This window comes from Rhincodon typus, chromosome 39 (genome assembly GCF_021869965.1).
Source record: "Rhincodon typus isolate 14 chromosome 39, sRhiTyp1.1, whole genome shotgun sequence".
NCBI lineage: Eukaryota > Metazoa > Chordata > Chondrichthyes > Orectolobiformes > Rhincodontidae > Rhincodon > Rhincodon typus.
The window spans coordinates 5,678,786-5,697,882 of record NC_063370.1 but is presented as its reverse complement, the minus strand read 5'-3'; the positions used below and the strand labels follow the sequence as shown (position 1 = coordinate 5,697,882).

Below are 19,097 nucleotides of genomic sequence, written 5' to 3'. Positions count from 1 at the left end.
CTTAGGTGGGTTGTAGGGGAATGGATCTGGGTGGGATGTTCCAAGGGTCAGTGTAGAATTGTTGGGCAGAAGGGCCTGTTTCTGCACTGCAGGGATTCTATGATATGTATAATTCAAAGACCACCCCTTCCCAGCTCTCAAAATTGCACCAGCATCACCCCCTAAGGAGAAATGTCCTTTATTTATTTCACTTAGAGTTGATTACCTTGGTCAAGGACAGCTATTTAGCATCTCTGCCTGATTGCAATGATATGTGTTTCATATTGAGATCAGGTTACGGGCTTCCTTAGAAATCCTTGGGGGAGATGATGACATGCCAATGCTTTAGGGGTCACATGTTCAAACCTCAACCTGGAACTCTAAATTGACAACAATTTAAATTCACCTGATCAATCTGGAATTGAAGGCTCAGTGATGACAACTGTGAAACTATTATCATTTGTTCACAGAATCCCTTCAGTGTGGAAACAGGTCATTCAGCCCTTTGAGTCTGCACTGACTCTCTGAAGAGCACCCTACCCAGACCCACGCTGTAACCCTGCATTTCCCATAGCTAACCCACACAGCCTGCACATCCCTGAACACTATGGGCAATTCAGCATGTCCAATCCACCCTAACCTGCACATCTTTAGCCTGTAGGAGGGAACCCACACAGACCGTCACCCAAGGCTAGAATCAAATGTGGGACCCTGGCACTGTGAGACAGCAGTGCTAACCACTGAGCTGCTGTGCTGCCCATGTTGTAAAAACACATCTGGTTCACTAATGCTCTTTAAGAATCTACCAACCTTTTAAGGTCTGGCCTATATGTGACTTCAGACCCACGGCAATGTGATTGACTCTTAGCTACCCTCAGAGATTATGTCGTAGTCACTCAGTTCAAAAGGCAAATAGGGACAGGCAACAAATTCTGGATGACCCCAGCGAGGAAGTATAAACGTAAAAAATATATCATCTATCAGCAATTACTGTATGGTCAGCAGAGAGAAGAGTTGCTTGGCATTGCAGTTATAACCAGATGCAGACAGTCCATTTTGAAAAGATGACTGTTAGAGCATTCCAGGAGACTTCTCAGGTCAAGGACAAAAAACAGTTTTCGGAACGCTCCAAAAACCGAGGGAATTGCCTGGAGATGGTTCGTCAAAGTTTCTACTCAGTGAAGTGAGGATACAGGATCCCATTGGAATCTAGATACAACTGTGGACTGTTTACCTTAAGGGCTATAATCCTGTGAGGAAATCCATGTGTGATAAATATGAAAGGAAAATGTTCATCTCTGTACTTTAACACACAAATTTCTTACAAGAAAATAGTTTTTCATTATGATATAAGTCTTAATGTCTTAATTTTAAATCTCATCTTGTCATGCTTTTGCTATTAACTGAAAGGTTTTAAAAGTTATAGGTCTCTACAATGTTTGAAAGTTCCCACTATCAGCAACAGTGACAATAACGCAGTGGTGATGCGGATTGAGGGATAAATATTGAGCAGAACACTAGATAAAGCTCAAATGAAAGTAAAATGCTGCAGATGCTGGAAATTTGAAATAAAAACAGAGAATGCTGGAGAAACTCAGCGGGTCTGGTAGCATCTGTAGAGAGAGGAACAGAGTTAATGTTATGAGTCTAAGATGACTTTTCTTCAGAATGGAGTTATTTTTGTGTATTTTTAAAAAATATTGTAACAATTCATTTGTGGGATGTGGATGTCATTGGCTGGCCCAGCATTTATTGCTCCCATCCCTAGTTGCCCGCTTGAGAAGGTGGGGGTGAGCTGCCTTCTTGAACCGCTGCAGTCCTCCTGTTGTGGGTTGACCCACAATGCTTTTAGGGAAGGAATTCCAGGATTTTGACCCAGCGACAGTGAAGGAACGGTGATATATTTCCAAGTCAGGACGGTGAGTGGTTTGGAGGGGAACTTGCAGGGGGTTGGTGTTCCCATGTATCTGCTGCCTTTGTCCTTCTAGATAGAAGTGGTCATGGGTTTGGAAGGTGCTGTCTGAGGATCTTTGATTTGATTTGATTTATTGTCACGTGTACCTAAGTACAGTGAAAAGCTTTGTTTGCAAGCAGTACAGGCAGATGATAGTGAGCAAGGACAAGACAGATCATGGAGTGCTTGGACAGAGTGAGGCATACAGGTTACACTGCACAGGAGGTGTGCCAAGCAAGATCAACATTACTTGAAGGATGTTTGCATCTTGTAGGTGGTACACACTGTTGCTACTAAGCATCGGTTGAGTGATGTTTGTGGATGTAGTACCAATCAAGTGGGGGCTGCTTTGTCCTGAATGGTGTTGAGCTTCTTCAGTGCTGTTGGAGCTGCTCCAATCCAGGCAAGTGGAGAGTATTCCATCACCCTCCTGACTTGTGCCTTGTAGATGATGGACAGGCTTTGGGGAGTCAGGAGGTGAGTTACTCACTGCAGCATTCCTCACTGTGGGGAACATTGAGGGAAATATATGGGGAATATTGAGTCATACAAGACACGAAAGGTCAATTCTGCTTCTCTTTTCACAGACGCTGCCAGACCTGCTGGATTTCTACGGCACTTGAGAGTTGTAAAGGTCTGAAGTTGTAGAGTTGTAGAAATTTCCGAAGAAGGGTCCAGACCCGAAACGTCAGCTTTCCTGCTCCTCTGATGCTGCCTGACCTGCTGTGTTCATTCAGCTCTACACCTTGTTATCTCAGATTCTCCAGCATGGGCAGTTCCTACCATCTCTGAGTATTTATTCTCATCCCGTTTGTTTGTTTCCATACTAGGGGAAGCTTACTGTCCTGGTATCTTTTATGTGCACCCTGATGGGAATCTGGTTGTTCTGAAAAGCAACTATATATTTTTAAAAGTGTTGTAACTGCTCCCTACGGTCTCCCCTTCCATCTCAGTTTGGTTGACCCTTTCCTCCACTGCTGCCTTGGACAGTGTGGCAGGAATGGGTCCATGTGTTTAGCTAAAATTCTGGTGGGACTGGACAGGGAAGATGCAGGGAGGATGTTCCCGATGGAGGGTTTGTCCAGAACCAGGGGTCACAGTACGAGGATTCGGGGTAGACCATTTAGGACGGAGATGAGGAGACATTTCTTCACCAAAGAGTGATGAGCCTGTGGGATTCATTATCACAGGAAGTAGTTGATGCTAAAACATTGAATGTATTCAAGAAGTGACTGGCTGTAGCAAATAAAAACCAAAAGAACTGCAGATGCTGTAAATCAGGAGCAAAACCAAAGTTGCTGGAAAAGCTCAGCACGTCTGGCAGCATCTGTGAAGAAAAAAATCAAGGTTAACGTTTCACAACGTTGTCTGATTTTCTTCAGAGATGTTGCCAGACCTGCTAAGCTTTTCCAGCAACTTTGGTTTTGTGACTAGATATAGCAATTGGGGCAAATGGGATCAAAGGTTATGGGGAGAAAGCCAGATTTTAGGCTGTTGAGTTGGACGATCGGCCGCGATCACGAAGAATGGCGGAGCAGGCTCGAAGGGCCGAACGGCCTCCACCTGCCCCTACCTTTCCCCGTTTCTGTAAATCCGGTCCGGGTTTTTGGTCGGCGCTCCGGTCCGTGCCGGTGGCTTTTGATCCGGTCCTGGATTTCCAGGCGCTCGGCCGGTGGGGGAGTGGGCGGGGCGAGAGGGAACGTGCGCTGCTGCGTCACTGGGGCCTCGCGAGTAGGGGTTTCCCCCGGCGCGCGGGCGCTTTGGCCCAATCAGAGCGCGAGCTCCGCCCTGGGGAATTCCAGGCAAGTAGCGAAAAAAAGAGAAACTGAAATAAACAGAGAGGCGCGGCGGCTGTGACTAGGGGGGCGGGGGGGGGGGGGGGTTTGACAGATCCTGCCAGAGGCAGCAATGAGGGGCAACGAGCAGCAGCATACCCCGACAGAGGCAGCAATGAGAGGCAGGGAGGAGCAACAGCAGCAGCAACAACAGCTCTCCGTGGGCCTTTCAGGTCCCTCAGGTGGGTGCCTCCTCTCTTTCCGCCCCCCCCTCCCCAGTCCCGTTTCTTACGATCACCCTGTTCGTCTGCCTCTATGCCCCAACCTCCTCGACTCTGTGTGTCTGACTCTGTCCCTGAGCCCCGTGTATGTCTAAATCACCGATTCAACCCCGCCCTGAGTGTGTCTGCCGTCCCCCGGCCCTTATCTGTGTCCGTGTCTGTCTCCCGATGTTGTGCCTGTCTCTGCATTCTGATCCTTGAGTGTCTGCTTCCCTGTAAACCATTGACTTCCCATCCCTGAGTCCGTCTCCCCCCTCCCCTTGTACGTATTGTCTCTGTGTCCTGGTATCTGTGATTGTGTGTCTGTCATAATTTCTGAGCGTCCTCTTGTCCTCGGTATTCTGATCTCAGTATATCTGCCTGTCACTGTCTCTTCAACCCTGGTCCATGTCGTCCATCTGTGTTCCTGTTTCTACATACCCAGTCCTTGCTTGTCTCTGTTTCTGACACTCCGTGCCTGTGTGCATCAGTCCCCACTTTGTCTGTACTCCCAGCCCTGTGTCCGCTTCTGTATCGCTGACCCCTATACCTATTGGCAAAAGAAGCAAAAGTGACTTGAGGAAAAAAAAGCTTTTTTTCATGCAGTGAGTGGTTAAGGGCTGGAATGCATTGCCTGCGAATGTGACGGAGTCAATGAAGGCATTGAAAGGGTAATTTACATTGTTATTCATGATCGAAGGATATGTACAGTTACAGGTAGAAGGAACTGGGTGAATTGTGCAGGCGGAGAGATGACATGATGGGTTGAATTGCCCCTGATGTAATTCTGCGATTTTTGACATTGTCCCTTCCGTGTACTTGTCATAATTCCCCAGCCTTGTGTCTATCTGTCACCTACATGTGTGTGCGTTTCTTTCTCTCTCTGCATCCTGACAACAATGTGTGTGTCTGTTCTCTGTATCACGTGTGCCACCCACCCCTTTATCTGTTTGTATTCCTGTGTCTATCTTGAATATCCTTGCCCTCCCCCCATCCCTGGTGTTGTTAATGACAGATGCACAGTGTGGTGCTTGGCCCACTGTTTCCAACTCTCCTTCCCTCATTCCATTTTCCATCTGTATGTATACAATGAATGGTAGGGCCATGGGTAGTGTTGTAGCACAGAGAGACCTAGGGGTTCAGGCGCATAATTCTTTGAAATTTGCATCACAGATCACAGGGCGGTTAAGAAGGTGTTTGGCACGCTTGCCATCATTGTTCAGACCTTTGAGTATAGGAGTTGGGACGTCACGTTGAGGTTGTATAGGATGTTGGTGAGGCCTCTTCTGGAGTACTGTATACAGTTGTGGTCGCCCTGTTATAGGCAGGATATTATTATTTTGCAGAGGGTTCAGAAAACATTCACCGAGATGTTACAGGGAGTGGAGGGGGGCGGGGAGGGTTTGAGTTATAAAAATAGGCTGGATAGGTTGGTACTCTTTTTTTCACTGGAGCGTCGGAGGTTGAGGGGTAGTAGGAACTGCCGATGCTGGAGAATCTGAGATAACAAGGTGTAGAGCTGGATGAACACAGCAGGCCAAGCAGCATCAGAGGACCAGAAAAGCTGACATTTCGGGTCTGGACCCTTCTGAAGAGGCTGAGGGGTGACCTTTATAGAGGTTTATAAAATCATGAGGGGTATGGATAAGGTGAATAACTAAGGTCTCTTTCCCCACAGTGGGGGAGTTCGAAACAAGGGGGCATATTTTTAAGGTGAGAGGAGGAAGAACAGGAGGGGCAACTTTTTTACACAGAGAGTGGTTAGTGTGTGGAATGAACTGCCAGAGGAAGGGGTGGATGCAGGTACAGTTACAACGTTTAAAAAACAATTGGACAAGTACATGAATAGGAAAGACTTGGAGGATAGGAAAGGCTTGGAGGAATAGGGGGCAAATGCAGGCGCGGTGGGACTAGTTTAGTTTGGGAACATGGTCGATGTGGACAAGTTGGACTGCTTCCATGCTGTATGACCCTATGACATAAGAGGTTGGGGGTGTGCAATAGGTTGAGCTGGAGTGCTACAGTGGGAATGAGTGGTCCCAGTACTTAGATTTATAAACAGTGTTGCAGTTAACAAGCCCGTTAAAAATCACAAAGAAGAACACTTTTTAAAATGGTGATGCAATGCTCCAGTTGCATGGGACACAGACACCGAAAACAATCAAAGGTCTCTGCCCTAAGGTACAGGAACATTAAATTGTCACCAATTAAACCCAGTGAGGAATTCCAGAGAAGCCTCCATACCCAGAGAGTAAGGAGAATCTGGAATCTGCTACCATGTGGAGAGTTTGAGACATAACAGTTCATGACATATTTCTGGAAAAGCCAGACAAGCACAGGAGGGGCAAAAACAGAATTTGCTGGAAAAGCTCAGCAGGTCTGGCAGCATCTGTGAAGAAAAAAAAAATCAGAGTTAACGTTTTGGCTCCGGTGACCCTTCCTCTGGGGACCCGAAACGTTTTTTCTGACTTTTTTTTCCTTCACAGATGCTGCCAGACCTGCTGAGCTTTTTCAGCAATTTCTGTTTTTGTTCCGAATTTACAGCATCCGCAGTTCTTTCGGTTTTTATTTAGCAGAGGAGGGAGACATAAATCGTATGTTGTTGTATATGTTGTTGGGGTGACCTGGAAATTGGATGGGGGCTTGTGTGCAGCCTAAACACAAGTACGAACCAAATAAAAACTGTTCCGAGAAAGGATCACCAGACCCCGAGACATTAGCTCTGATTCTTTTCTTCACAGATGCTGCCAGACCTGCTGAGCTTTTCCAGCAACTTCTGTTTTTGTACCAGTACGGACCAACAGTTGGGCCGATTGGCCTAATGCTGTAGGTTCTATGTGGTGCTGCTTAAAACCCAGCTTTGAATAATTACATAGGAACTGTTAATACCGTTGAACTGTCTCGGGTAGCTGAACTAATTTTAAATCAGTTCTTGCCTCTTTTTCTAAAAAGATCAATTAATGTTCTGAGCAGTAGCGAAATAAATCGCATAGAAAGTCAGGACCAGGACAAGGATGTCTGCAGTGCAGTTTCGGGACCTATGCTGAATACAAGAATTTTATTTAAATACTATGAGCCCTCCCATGGGGTCACCCGTGGGTAGACTCGAGTCTGCTGTGTGACTGTGAATGTTGTGCTGTCAATCTGGTATGTGGTTTTGAGATGATTGAGTTGAAAGGCATGTTCCAAAGGAATATTATTCTTATGGGTGAAACCAAGCAACTGTAGACACTGATAAATAGCCTGACATCAATCAGAGAGCAGTTAGTATTTTGTAAACGTTAGGCTGCAGGTCTGTGATAGTTGTTTTTTTGTAAAAGATGGTCGACATGTAAAGTGTGGCAGAGCTCGGCAGATAGAAGAAGCAACAACCAGAATGTTTTCTGAAAACAGTTTCTCATCGGCTTCCTGGCTGAGCGCAACACCGCCTTCTGTGTGCTTTTCAGCAGTGAGAGAGAGAGGATGCGATCAAAGTTGACATTTCATGTTGGGGCACTTCATTTTATTTTCACCCGCCAGTCATAAATTGAGGCGTTCGGAGACTTTGTTTGAGACACTTTCTAAAAGATGGAGCAAAAATTGAGGGCACTTTTAGCGTTGGGAAGAAGGACAGACGCCCAGGGGTGGCATGAGAGTCAGTCTCAATGTTGGCTACCAATTTAAAAGGGCAAGTCTACTCCAAGAAATGGGAGAATTCTGCAACGTTATTACAATGCAAGGAATGATTAATTATAGGACATCTGCTCTGGCTGCTTTGAATTCTGGAGGACGTGTTCACCTCTCTCAAGTTTCTGGTGTTTTTTTTTGGAGGTGGCTCAATTGTTGGTGTTGGACACACAAGGCAATGTTTCATTGTTTGGGAACAGGCTTGTTTGTCATCCTTGTCTTACTGATTTCTTGATTCCTTTGCGGTCGATCGACTGACTTAATCGTAGCATCTCTCGTTCTTTTTCTCTCTCTCAAAAAGTCTAATGTGAGTCAGTCGCCCAGTAGCCTGGTGAGACCCGCCTCCTGCTGTTATTTATAGACTGGGGAAAGCCTCCACTAACAAGCTAGTGGAGGGAGAAGATAGCACTGTCTTGACGTGTTAGTCAAACCTGAGCTAAATCTCTTTCCACTCCATTCTCTGTCTCCCTTTTACGCAAGAAACAAGCAGGAGGAGGCCATTCAGCCCCTTGAGCCTGCTTCCCCCATTCAATAAGATGGGGAGGAAGACAGTAGTATAGTGGTAATGTCACCAGAAGAGTAATCCAGAGGCCTGCAGGAATGCTTTTGAGACAGATTCAAATCTCACCAAGGTAGCTTTCAGGGCAATTAGGGCGTGGTGGCAAATGTTAGATGCTCACATACCTATGAAAAGAATTGGTGGCTCAGTGGTTAGCCTTGCTGTCTCACAATGTTATGGATCCGGGTTCGATTCCAGCCTCAGGCGACTGTCTGTGTGGAGTTTGCACATTCTCCCCGTGTCTGTGTGGGTTTCCTCTGGTTTCCTCCCACAGTCTAAAGATGCGTAGGTTAGGGTGGATTGGCCGTTATGAATTGCCCCATATAGTGTCACAGGGTTCTTCAGGCTGGGCCATAGGGATAGGGTGGGTCTGGGTGGGATGCTCTTTGGAGGGTCAGTGCAACTCAATGACCTGCTTCCACATTGTAGGGATTTTACGATTTGATAAGATCATAGCTGAGCTGCTTGTGGCCTTCGTTCGATGTTCCTTTTGACACTCCTCCCACCTCACATAACCCTCAACTCCCTCGTCGATCAAAACTAACTCGGCCTTAAATATATTCAAGGACCCAGTCCCCACTACTCTCAGGGGGAAGAGAACCTGAAAGACTAAAAGCCCTTGGAGAGATGAAATGCCTCCCCATACTTGTTTTAAATGTAAGTCACCTTTAAATTGTGTCCAGCCCCAAGTCCCCACCTTCTGCTGGTTTTAGATTCCTCCATGTGAAGAAATGACCCTCTCTGCTCTGTCAAGATCCCCCTGAATCATGTCTCAACAAGATCACCTCTCATTCTTCTGAACTCCATTAAGTAGAGCTGCAAATAGTGTTTAAACACTATATTTTCCTCCCACCTGCTTCCCTGTGTTCCTGGCTCCTTGCTTCCTCCGGTTATCACCCCTGGGAGTGGCTTATACTCCTCAAAATCACACCGAGTTCACTTGCCATCCCCTGTCCTGCTCATCTTTACTGGCTCCTGCTCTGGCAAGGCCTTGTTTCATAACAGTCTCATGCTTGATTCCAAATCCCTGCCTGTCTCTGTAATCTCCTCCAGCTCTATAACTGACCTCACCTCTGCTCCTGATCTCTTGATTATAGAATCCCTACAGTGTGGAAAAAGGCCCTTCGGCCCAGCAAATCCACACCAACCCTCAGAGCATCCCACCGAGACCTATCCCCCTTTAACCCACCTAATCTACACATCCCTGAACACTATGGGCAATTTAGCACGGCCGCTCCACCCTAGCCTGCACATCTTTAGACTGTAGGAGGAAACCCACGCAGACACGGGGAGAATGTGTAAACGCTACACAGACAGTTGCCCGAGGGTGGAATCGAACCCGTGTTCCTGGTGCTGTGAGGCAGCAGTGCTAACCGCTGAGCCACTGTGCTATCCTAATCGTTACACTATCGGCATCCAGGCTTTCACATTCCTGGACCCAATGGTATGGAATTCCCTCTCTCTCTCTCTCTCTCTCACACACACACACACTTACACATGCTCCCTCACTCACTCACTCACTCACTGACACACACACACATGCACACTCACCCGCTCAATCACCTCACGTACTCACTTACTCACACACAGTATCTCACACACAAACACTGACTCACACACACACACTCTCTCTCCCACGCTCTGTCTCTCCCAAATGCTCTCTCCCCCACACGCTCTCTCTCTCCCGCACGCCCTCTCTCCCACACACACACTCTCACATTATCGTCTTTCTCTCTTTACCACCTTCTTTCCTTTAACGTGCTCCTCAAAACCTGCGTCTTTGATCAAACCTATGATCATCTGCACTGACATCCCCTTGTAACTCAATGTCAAGCTTTCTTCGCTGACGATCTGCTGAAATGGTATGGGATCTTTTACATTAGGATGCTACATTAATGCAAGCAGATCTCCCTGCTGTCGGTGTGTAAAATAGCTATATTGCTTGGTTGACATAATGACACCTGCAGATGAAAGTAACATGAGAAATGCAAAACACTCGGGGTGTGAAGTCCAGAATGTGTTGGGAATAATCCCACACTTATCTGGATGAACAACAGCTTTAACACACCCCAAGAGGCTCAAAACCATCCAGAATACAGCAGCCTGCTTCTGTTGCACCCTCATGCACTACCTTCAACATTTACTCTGTCCATCAATGACACTCCCTGTGGACCATCTCCAAGATGCACTGTAGAAATTCACCTAGGCTCCTTTGATGGCACTTTGCAAACCCATGATCTGCAAGGACAAGGGCAGCGTTCACACAAGGACATCACTATTTGCAGCCTCCCCTTCAAGCTGCACATCATCCAAATTTGGAAATAGCTGGCTGTTCTTTCACTGTCCATCAGCTCAAAAGCCTGGTACTCTCTCCTAACCAGCACTAAAGTGTATCTACACTGCATGGTCTGCAGCGGCTGAAGAAGGCAGATCACCACCACTTATCAAAGGGCAATTAAGGATGGGCAATAAATGCTGAGGCACCCACATCCTGTGAATAAACAAAACGTTGCTTCTAAGATATAGGATGCAGCAAGCAACGGCCCCCTTTTTGAGCAATTTCTTCCAATGACCTCCTTCAGTGCTCCCGTATCTCTCAGAGAGTCATAAAGATGTACAGCACGGAAACAGACCCTTCTGTCCAACTCATCCTTGCCAACCAGATATCCTATTTTAATCTAGTCCCATCTGTCAGCATTTGGCCCATATCCCCCTAAACCCTTCCTATTCATGTACCCATCCAGATGCCTTTTAAATGTTGTAATTGTACCAGCTTCTACCTCTTCCTCTGGCAGCTCATTCCATACACGCACCACCCTCTGTGAGAAAATGTTGTCCCTTAGGTCCCTTTTAAATCTTTCCCCTCTCACCTTAAACTTATACCCTCTAGTTTTGGACTCCCCTACCCTGGGGAAAAGACCTTGTCTATTTATCCTATCTGTGCCCCTCATGATTTTATAAACAACACCCCCTCAAGGTCACCCCTCAGCCTCCAACACTCCAGAGAAAATAGCCCCAGCCTATTCAGCTTCTCCCTATAGTTCAAGCCCTCCAACTTTGGCAATATCCTCATAAATCTTCTCTGCCCCCTTTCAAGTTTAACAACATCTTTTCTATAGCAGGGAGACCAGAATTGAACGCAGTATTCCAAAAGTGGCCTAACCAATGTCCTGAACAGCTGGAACATGATCTCCCAACACCTATACTCAATACTAAAGGCAAGCATACCAAATGCCTTCTTCACCACCCTGTCTACCTATGACTTTACTTTCAAGGAACTATGACCCTGCACTCCAAGGTCTCTTTGTTCAGCAACACTCCCCAGGACCTTACCGTTAAGTGCACAGGTCCTGCCATCAATTGGCATATTTCACCTCTCGGTCTTTGTAGCATTGCCAAACCCCAGGATCCAACCTGCAGCCTCCAGGAATGAAAGATTAATCTCCTTGGAGACTAATCTGTGGTCTGGTCACAACTAGAGAACTCTGTCCCATTCTGGTTGAGGAAGAATGCAAAGGTGGAGGGGAAATATACCAGGGATGAGGGATCTTAGCGACAAGATTCAGTTGGAGAAACTAAGATTTTAAAGGAGCTTGAAGGAAGATTAGGGAGAGGTGCATAAAATAATGTCAGGTTTAAATAAGGCAGTAGATGTTCCTGTTCATTGATAGCAGGGAGACCACAAATTTAAGGTTTCGGGAAAGAGATAGCAGTAGGCTGACGAGCTGGAACTCTGCCTAAGTTGGAAGCAGAGAGGATGAATGATTTTCAAAAGGGAATTGGATGAACACTTGAGGGAAAAGTAGGTAGACAAACAGAAAGCTGGAAAAACACAGCAAGCCAGGCAGCATCTGGAGGAAAGGAGAAACCAACGTTTTGGCTATTACCCTTCTTCAGGACTGGAAAAAGGTAACACCCCAAACATTGACTGCTCCTTTCCTCCAGATGCTTCCTGGCTTGCTGTGTTCTTCCAGCCTCCTGTCTGTCTACCTTGGACTCCAGCATCTGCAATTTTCTTGTCTCTGAGGAAAAAGTAAACTTGCAAGGGCTATGGGATAGAGTCCAGCACAGACTGGTTTTAATCATTTTTTTGACTTTCTGTTTACAAGAGTAGAGGATGCTTTATTCTGTACCTAACACCATGCTGTCCATTTCCTGGGGGAGTGTTTGATGGGGACAGTGTAGAGTAAGCTTTACTCTATATCCAACCCCAAGTGTCCCAGGATTGTTTGATGGAACAGTGTAGAGGTAGCTTTAAGAGTAAAGGAGCCTTACTCTGTATCCAGCCCAATGCTGTCCCTGTCCTGGGGGTGTTTGATGCGGGGAGCAGTGCAGGAGGAGCTTTACTCTGTATCTAACCCTGTGCTGTCCCTGTCCTGGGAGTGTTTGATGGGGCAGTATAGAGGTGGCTTTAGCTTCAGTTTAAAATAGTAGAGGGAGCTTTACTCTGTACCATGCTGTTTCTGTTCTGGGAGTGTTTGATGGGGACAGTGTAGAGGAAGCTTTACTCTGTATCTAACCCTGTGCTGTCCCTGTCCTGGGAGTGTTTGATGGGGGACGGTGTAGAGGAACCTTTACTCTGTATCTAACCCTGTACTGTCTTTGTCCTGGAAGTGATTGATGGCGACAGTGTTGAGGAAGCTTTACTTTTAGACTTTAAGGGTAGAGAGAGCTTTGCTCTCTACCTAAACCCGTGCTGCCCCTATTCTAGGAAGTGTTTGTTGGGGACAGTGTCAAAGGAACTTTATTTTTAGGTTAAAAGGAGCTTTGCTCTGTAAATGACAGCATACCGGACCTGTCCTGGGAGTGTTTGATGGGGTTCGCTTTGAGGGAGCTTTACTTTCAGTTTAAACGTGTAGGACAGGAGAATGGAACTGACTGGATTGCTCTACAGACAGTCAACATGATGGGCGAGGGCAATGATGGTGTCATGTAGTATCACTGTACTCCTAATCCTGCGCCCAAGGTTAATGCTCTGACGAAATGGGTTTGGATGACAGATGGTGAAATTTAAAACTGGGAATTCAAACCAAGGACTGAGACAAGGAACAGTTTCTTCACTCAGAGGCTGGTGAACCTGTGGCATTCTCTACCACTGAAGGCCGCGGTGACTAACTCACAGAATATGTTCGAGAGAGAGAGAGAGAGACTTGATGGGATTGGGTGCAGTGGTAGAGTCCCTACCTCTGAGCCTGGAGGCCTGGGTTCGAGTCTCGCCTGCTCTAAATGGTGTGACGTAACACTCCCGAGCAGGTTAATGAGAAAATGTCTAGACTTGATAAGCCAAGCAGCGTCTTGCTCTGTCACCATGACTCTATGGTCGGGGGGAAAAGGCATAGGGTCATTTACAAAAGGGCTTTCCTCCCCACTCTTTGAAGACGACTTTTGTTTGTCAGAGACAGAAAACATGGAGAGGAAGAGGGGGAGGCGGAAGCGTTGTTGTGATTGTTTGTCGCGGCTGAGGGCAATCAGCCCAGACCTTCAAACCTTTGGGATTTTGTCCAAATACAAGTTGGCAACTTGAAGTACTGAGTCATTTTCCATGTTCCATTAGCAACTACTTGTTCCTGTTTGTTCTCCCTCATCTCCCAAGGAGTGAGAAAGCTGGTGCTGGCCACTCGGCCTATTGAACTCCCCCTGTCCCTCGATGAGCTGAATCTTCTGAAATTTTGCCACTTGTCAGTTGCTCAGTAGCAGTATCCTTGCCCAATATTTACCCATCAGTCAGCGTTGCTACGTAAAGAGACAAGAACAGAAATTGCTGGAAAAGCTCAGCGGGGCTGGCAGCATCTGTGAAGAGAAATCAGAGTCAACGCTGTGAGCCGAGTGTCTAACCTCAGAACCTTCCTCAGGTCACCGGACCCGAAACGTTAACTCTTGATTTCTCTTCACAGATGCTGCCAGACCTGCTGAGCTTTTCCAGCAACTTCTGTTTTTGTCTCTGATTTGTGGCATCCGGTTTTTATTTGCTAAGTAAAGACCTTAAGGCAAGGAAATAGAGGCCTTTGCAATGAGGATGCCAAGAATTATCCTGAAAGTGCACCTTGGCGTGCATTTGGAAATAGAGAGGTGGCAAAATAGCAAGAGCAAAATGCAAGGTAAAGAAAAATTAAATCCAGAAAAGAAGTGTCAGAATTTTGGAGCTGGAAAACAGAGAAACCTCTGCTGGAGAGCAAAGTGGGGAGGAGCAGAAAGTGGGGATGATCTGGTTGTATTTGGAGGATGCATGGCACACAGCAGCTTTCAATGAGCCATCATTGATGTGAGGGGAGGACACGAGAAAGCCAAGAGTGGCACACTCGGTGGCAGCAGGTATCCTAGAAACAGTTAGATACAAACAGCCACGGCTTTGCCGAAGGAGGACAGTCTAGTCGCGCGTCGCACTGCCATTAGTGGGAGCTTGCTGTGCGCAAGGTGGCTGCTGTATCTTCCGCGTTAGCTTGGCAAAGCACAAGTAATTCACGGGCTGCGACGGGCCTCGGCGGAATGTCCCGGGGACGTGAGCGGTGCTACATGAAGGCAATCTTTGGCCAGCGCTCCCTGGTTAGGCGGCCATTCCTTCATTTGCTGAGCAAGTTGGCAGGTGGCCAAGCAGGCATCACTGTCAGGCGACCCCCCCTCCCCCAGCTCCATCTCTTGCCATTGGTCATGTCCATCGTTGGCGGCAAACTGTTGTTTTGCGCTGATTGGAGAGCAGGCTCCAATTCTTATTTAATTAACCTTTAAAGAAAGCCTGAAGGATGCGGGGTACTAAATTGCAGTATTTCACATCCCGACGAGATTTTCTTCGCTGCCAACCACACCCAGGAAATCCAATGTCTGGGAGACTCATCACTAATTTCTGAAGTCTTCAGGTCAATCCTATACAGCCAGTAATTTCACTGGATCGCTATTGGAGGCTGAGCTGACTTTTCCTTTCTTCCTCCTATCCCAAGTGCCAATTGTACTGCCTTTAGGGACACCAGTGGCGTAGTGGTACTGTCTGTCGCTCGACCCTGTAATGCAGAAGCTCAGGCTTATGCCGTTGAGGCGTGGGTTCAAATCCCAGCTCACCACTGATTCAGTAGAAAGTAAAACCTTGTCTCTAACATCGTCTCCTCTCCATCTATCTGCTCCTTTATCCATCTTCCATCCACCACCCCCTCTCTCTCTATTTCTTTCAGAATCCCCTTCCCCTCCCCATTTCTGAAGAAGGGTCCAGACCTGAAACGTCAGCCTTCCTGCTCCTCTGATACTGCTTGGCCTGCTGTGTTCCTCAGCTCCACACCTTGTTATCTCTAACATCAAGCGTTGTGAACATCCATTTGGCTCACGAATGCCTTTGAGAGAAGGAAATCTGCCCTTTCCTCATGGTGACTCCAGATCCACTGCGATGTAGTCGACCCCTGAAATGGCCTAGCCAGCCACTCAGTTCTAGGAGCAATAGGAGATTGGCATCAAACGCTGGCCTCACCAACGACAATAAGAAAAGGGATCACCAGGTTGCTGGAGACGGATTGATTCAGTACCTGTGACCGAGTACCATTAAGGAATGGATCAGTGGTGCCTAAGTGGCATCATAACTGGATGATACAACTGAGGTGGGACAGGACATGCACTCCACCTCCCTGTGGGTGCGTCCTGCTGGAGTGGACGCCAGAAAACACATAAGGTCTGGCTGAGTCCATTGGTCAAGAGTAGGGCACTGCCCAGACCGGAGAGAGGAGAAGAGGCTCAGTGCCGGGGTTGTCCCAGCTGGTAACTCAGTGCCACTCTGAAACTGTGCCCCTTGCCTTCGGCAAAAGCTAGGATGGGAGCCAGGGGTGACCACAGTCCAACTGAGGTTGCCTCCCTGCCTTCTCCTTCCTGGTGTTTGCTGACCATTTGCCTTTACAAAGAAAAAAAAACAAAGAAAATTACAGCGCAGGGACAGGCCCTCCGAGCCCTGCTGCCCATCACAGCTAAGTGCGCTTCACCTCACCTCGCCCACCCACCCACACCCGGACCCCGGTGACTTCCCGAAGATATCGGAAGCAGCTCGACCTCATTCCGATGACATGTCAGTATCGGTCACCTCGGAACCAGGAAGCCAAGTTGGGTCAACTTGTCTCTGAAATACACGGCGAGGTGGGGGAAGGAAGCCAGGCACATACAGACACACACACACACACACACACACACACAAACACAAGGATCACAGCGCTTCCTTTTTCTGGGGAAGCCATTGCTCAGAGCTGAGGACTTGCCATTTGAGAAGGTGGGAGTTGTGTCCTGGTATCGGTGGGGGGCGAAAGAGGGGATTTATGGTCTCCAGTTTCTGGCAGTGGGTGTGTGGGGAAAGTTTATGCCACTGTCAACTTTTGACGTGAGCTTCAGCTCATTCCCAAGTTTCTCTTCCTCTTCCTGTGGCATTTTTAAAAAGAGAATTGAGCGTGTGGCCTGGCTCATTCAGCTCCCAGGACTGAGCAACTCGCTGGAGGCTCTGCGTCGAGAGAGGGGTTTTCCTTTTCCGAATAAGATCCAACCCCCCCCGCCAACCCCTCCCTTCACTCGTTGTGGCCAGAAGAATTGGACTTTGCCAACTGATACTCTGCAAGCCGCCCTCACGCGTGTGTGTGTGTGTGCTGAGAATTTGGGTGAAGTCCAACTGTGTGCAAACATCAGCAAAATGCTGCAGAGGCTGGAGGCCTGAAATAAAAGCAGAAAGGGCCTGGAGACACTCGGCGGGTCTGGCAGCATCTTGACCAGGGAGAGAGAGGGAGAGAAACACGGTTCACATCTCAAGTCGAGTCGCCGATCCTGAAGTTCCGAAGAAGAGGTTTCAGACTTTAAGCATTGACTCTGTTTTCTCTTTCTGCATGCAGGCTGAGTTACTTCAGCACTTTTGTTTCAAACTGTGTGGGGGCCATATGAAGGCTGTTGCAGGGAGTACTGAGGGTGGTGTCAGTCTTAAGGATACAGCGTAGGACTGAGATGAGGAGAAATGTCTTCACCCAGAAAGCAGGAGAGTCTGTGGAATTCTCTGCCACAGAAAGCGGCTGAGGCCAAAACATTGAATGTTTTCAAGAAGGAGCTAGATGTAGTTCTCAGGGGATCAAAGGGTGTGGGGGAGAAATGTGGGTACCGAGTTGGATGATCAAATTGAACGGTGGAGCAGGTTCAAACGGTCTGTTCCTGCTTCTGTTTTCTATGTTGCTGTGAGACAGACCCCAATAATGCAGGTGATGCAGAATGCCAGGGTTTAAATCACAAGCAAAGAGGAAGGAGATGGAACAGGTTCTAGTCTTGTATTTGTATGCATGTCTGAACGCAATGCAGGACAACAGAAAATAGCTTTTTGTAAGTATCAGGAAATGTTTGCACCTCAGCTATTAAAATTACACCTCTGTATGGGATCGCATTCATAAGTTGGACATTCATAAGTCGGGGACCCCCTGTATTATTTTATCCTGTGCGAAAGAGGTGGAAGGTACAAATATATGCATAATTTACATTCTGAAAAATATCAGTAATCACAGGACAGAAGGCAGGAACTGATCTTTTGGTGCAACATAGGTTTTTCTTTCTCTGGGGAAGGATTGAAATACCAAGGCAAACGGGTTCACAGATTTATGCAGCACTGATGCCAGAGAACCGTGCCATTTGGCCCATCTGATCAGTGCTGAAGTCTGGTTAGCAGGGGTTCGCAAAATACTACCTGGTACCCAGGGGGCAGACACCTGAGACCATTAGACACATTTTGTCTTCCACTGGAACTTGGGATTGACCAATATTTAATCCCAGTCCCCAGTGAAAGGAGGAATTGATGAGGACGATAGGTGGGGTGTGAATAGATTTATTGCGTCTCGCATGTTTTCCTCATTTACAAAATCCTTCTGTTGTGATCATTGGCAGAGATTCTGCTCTCTCAGAGGCTGGTGTCTGCATTCTGGATCATCTTATCCATCACTTAATTAATTATTCCTCTGGTTTTGTGTCTCCTATCTCCATCTTCCAGGTGCCACAGGATCAATACAACAGGACCAGAATTTTGGTAAGTACCTACACAACTGGAGAAATTCCCCATCACATCTGCAAGACCAGTTATTTGCCACGAAACGCCTCAGATGTTTAGGTGAGTCAGTTTCTGTCATTAGCAGCTCGACTCCTGACTCTCCAGAGCCTGTCCTACCATCGACAAGAGACAAATCAGGAGTGTGATGGAATACTCCCCACTTGCCTGGATGAGTGCAGCCCCAACAATACTCATGAAGCTTGATACCATCCAGGACAAAGCAGCCCCAGTTAATTAGCACCACCACATTGGCCAATTCCAATATTCACTCCCTCTGCCTCAGTAGCAACAGTGTGTACCATCTATAAGATTCACTGCCATGGCTCACTAAGTCTCCTCAGGCAGCACCTTCCAAACCCATGACCACTTCCATCTAGAAGGACAAGGGCAGCAGATACATGGGGACACCACCCCCTGCAAGTTCCCCTCCGAGCCACTGCCCATCCTGACTTGGAAATATATCGCCGTCCCTTCAGTGACACTGGGTCAAAATCCTGGAATTCCCTCCCTAAGGGTATTTTGGGTGACCCTACAGCACATGGACTGCAGCAATTCAAGATGGTAGCTCACCACCACCTTCTCAGGGGGCGATTAGGGACGGACAATAAATGTTGGCTCGACTGAATTGTTCTACAGAGAGCCAGCAGAAGTAAGTTCAGGAGACCTTGTGCTCCCTCTCTGTCTTGCACTGTCTCTCTTTCATTTGCTCTCTCACTCTCATGTTCTTTCGATCTCTCTGTATGATTCGATGACTCTTGTGTCCTTTCGCTTTCTCTCTCTCATTCTCTTTGGCTCTCTCTCTCTCCCCCTCTCTCGCATTCTCTTTGGCTCTCTCTCTCTCTCTCGTTCTCTTTGGCTATCTCTCTCTCCC

General features: G+C 47.4%; 1 protein-coding gene across 1 annotated transcript in view; it reads left to right on the top strand.

Annotated features, from left to right (window-relative positions):
* The first annotated feature begins 3,830 nt into the window (after positions 1–3,830).
* Positions 3,831–19,097, top strand: part of LOC109916823 (transcription factor RelB-like) — a 52,892-nt gene continuing 37,625 nt past the window's right edge. Inside the window, exons 1-2 of the mRNA XM_048618174.1 lie at positions 3,831–3,950; positions 18,170–18,205. Coding sequence (XP_048474131.1) covers positions 3,842–3,950; positions 18,170–18,205 — 145 coding nt within the window. The 5' untranslated portion in view covers positions 3,831–3,841. The remainder of the gene's footprint in view (positions 3,951–18,169; positions 18,206–19,097) is intronic.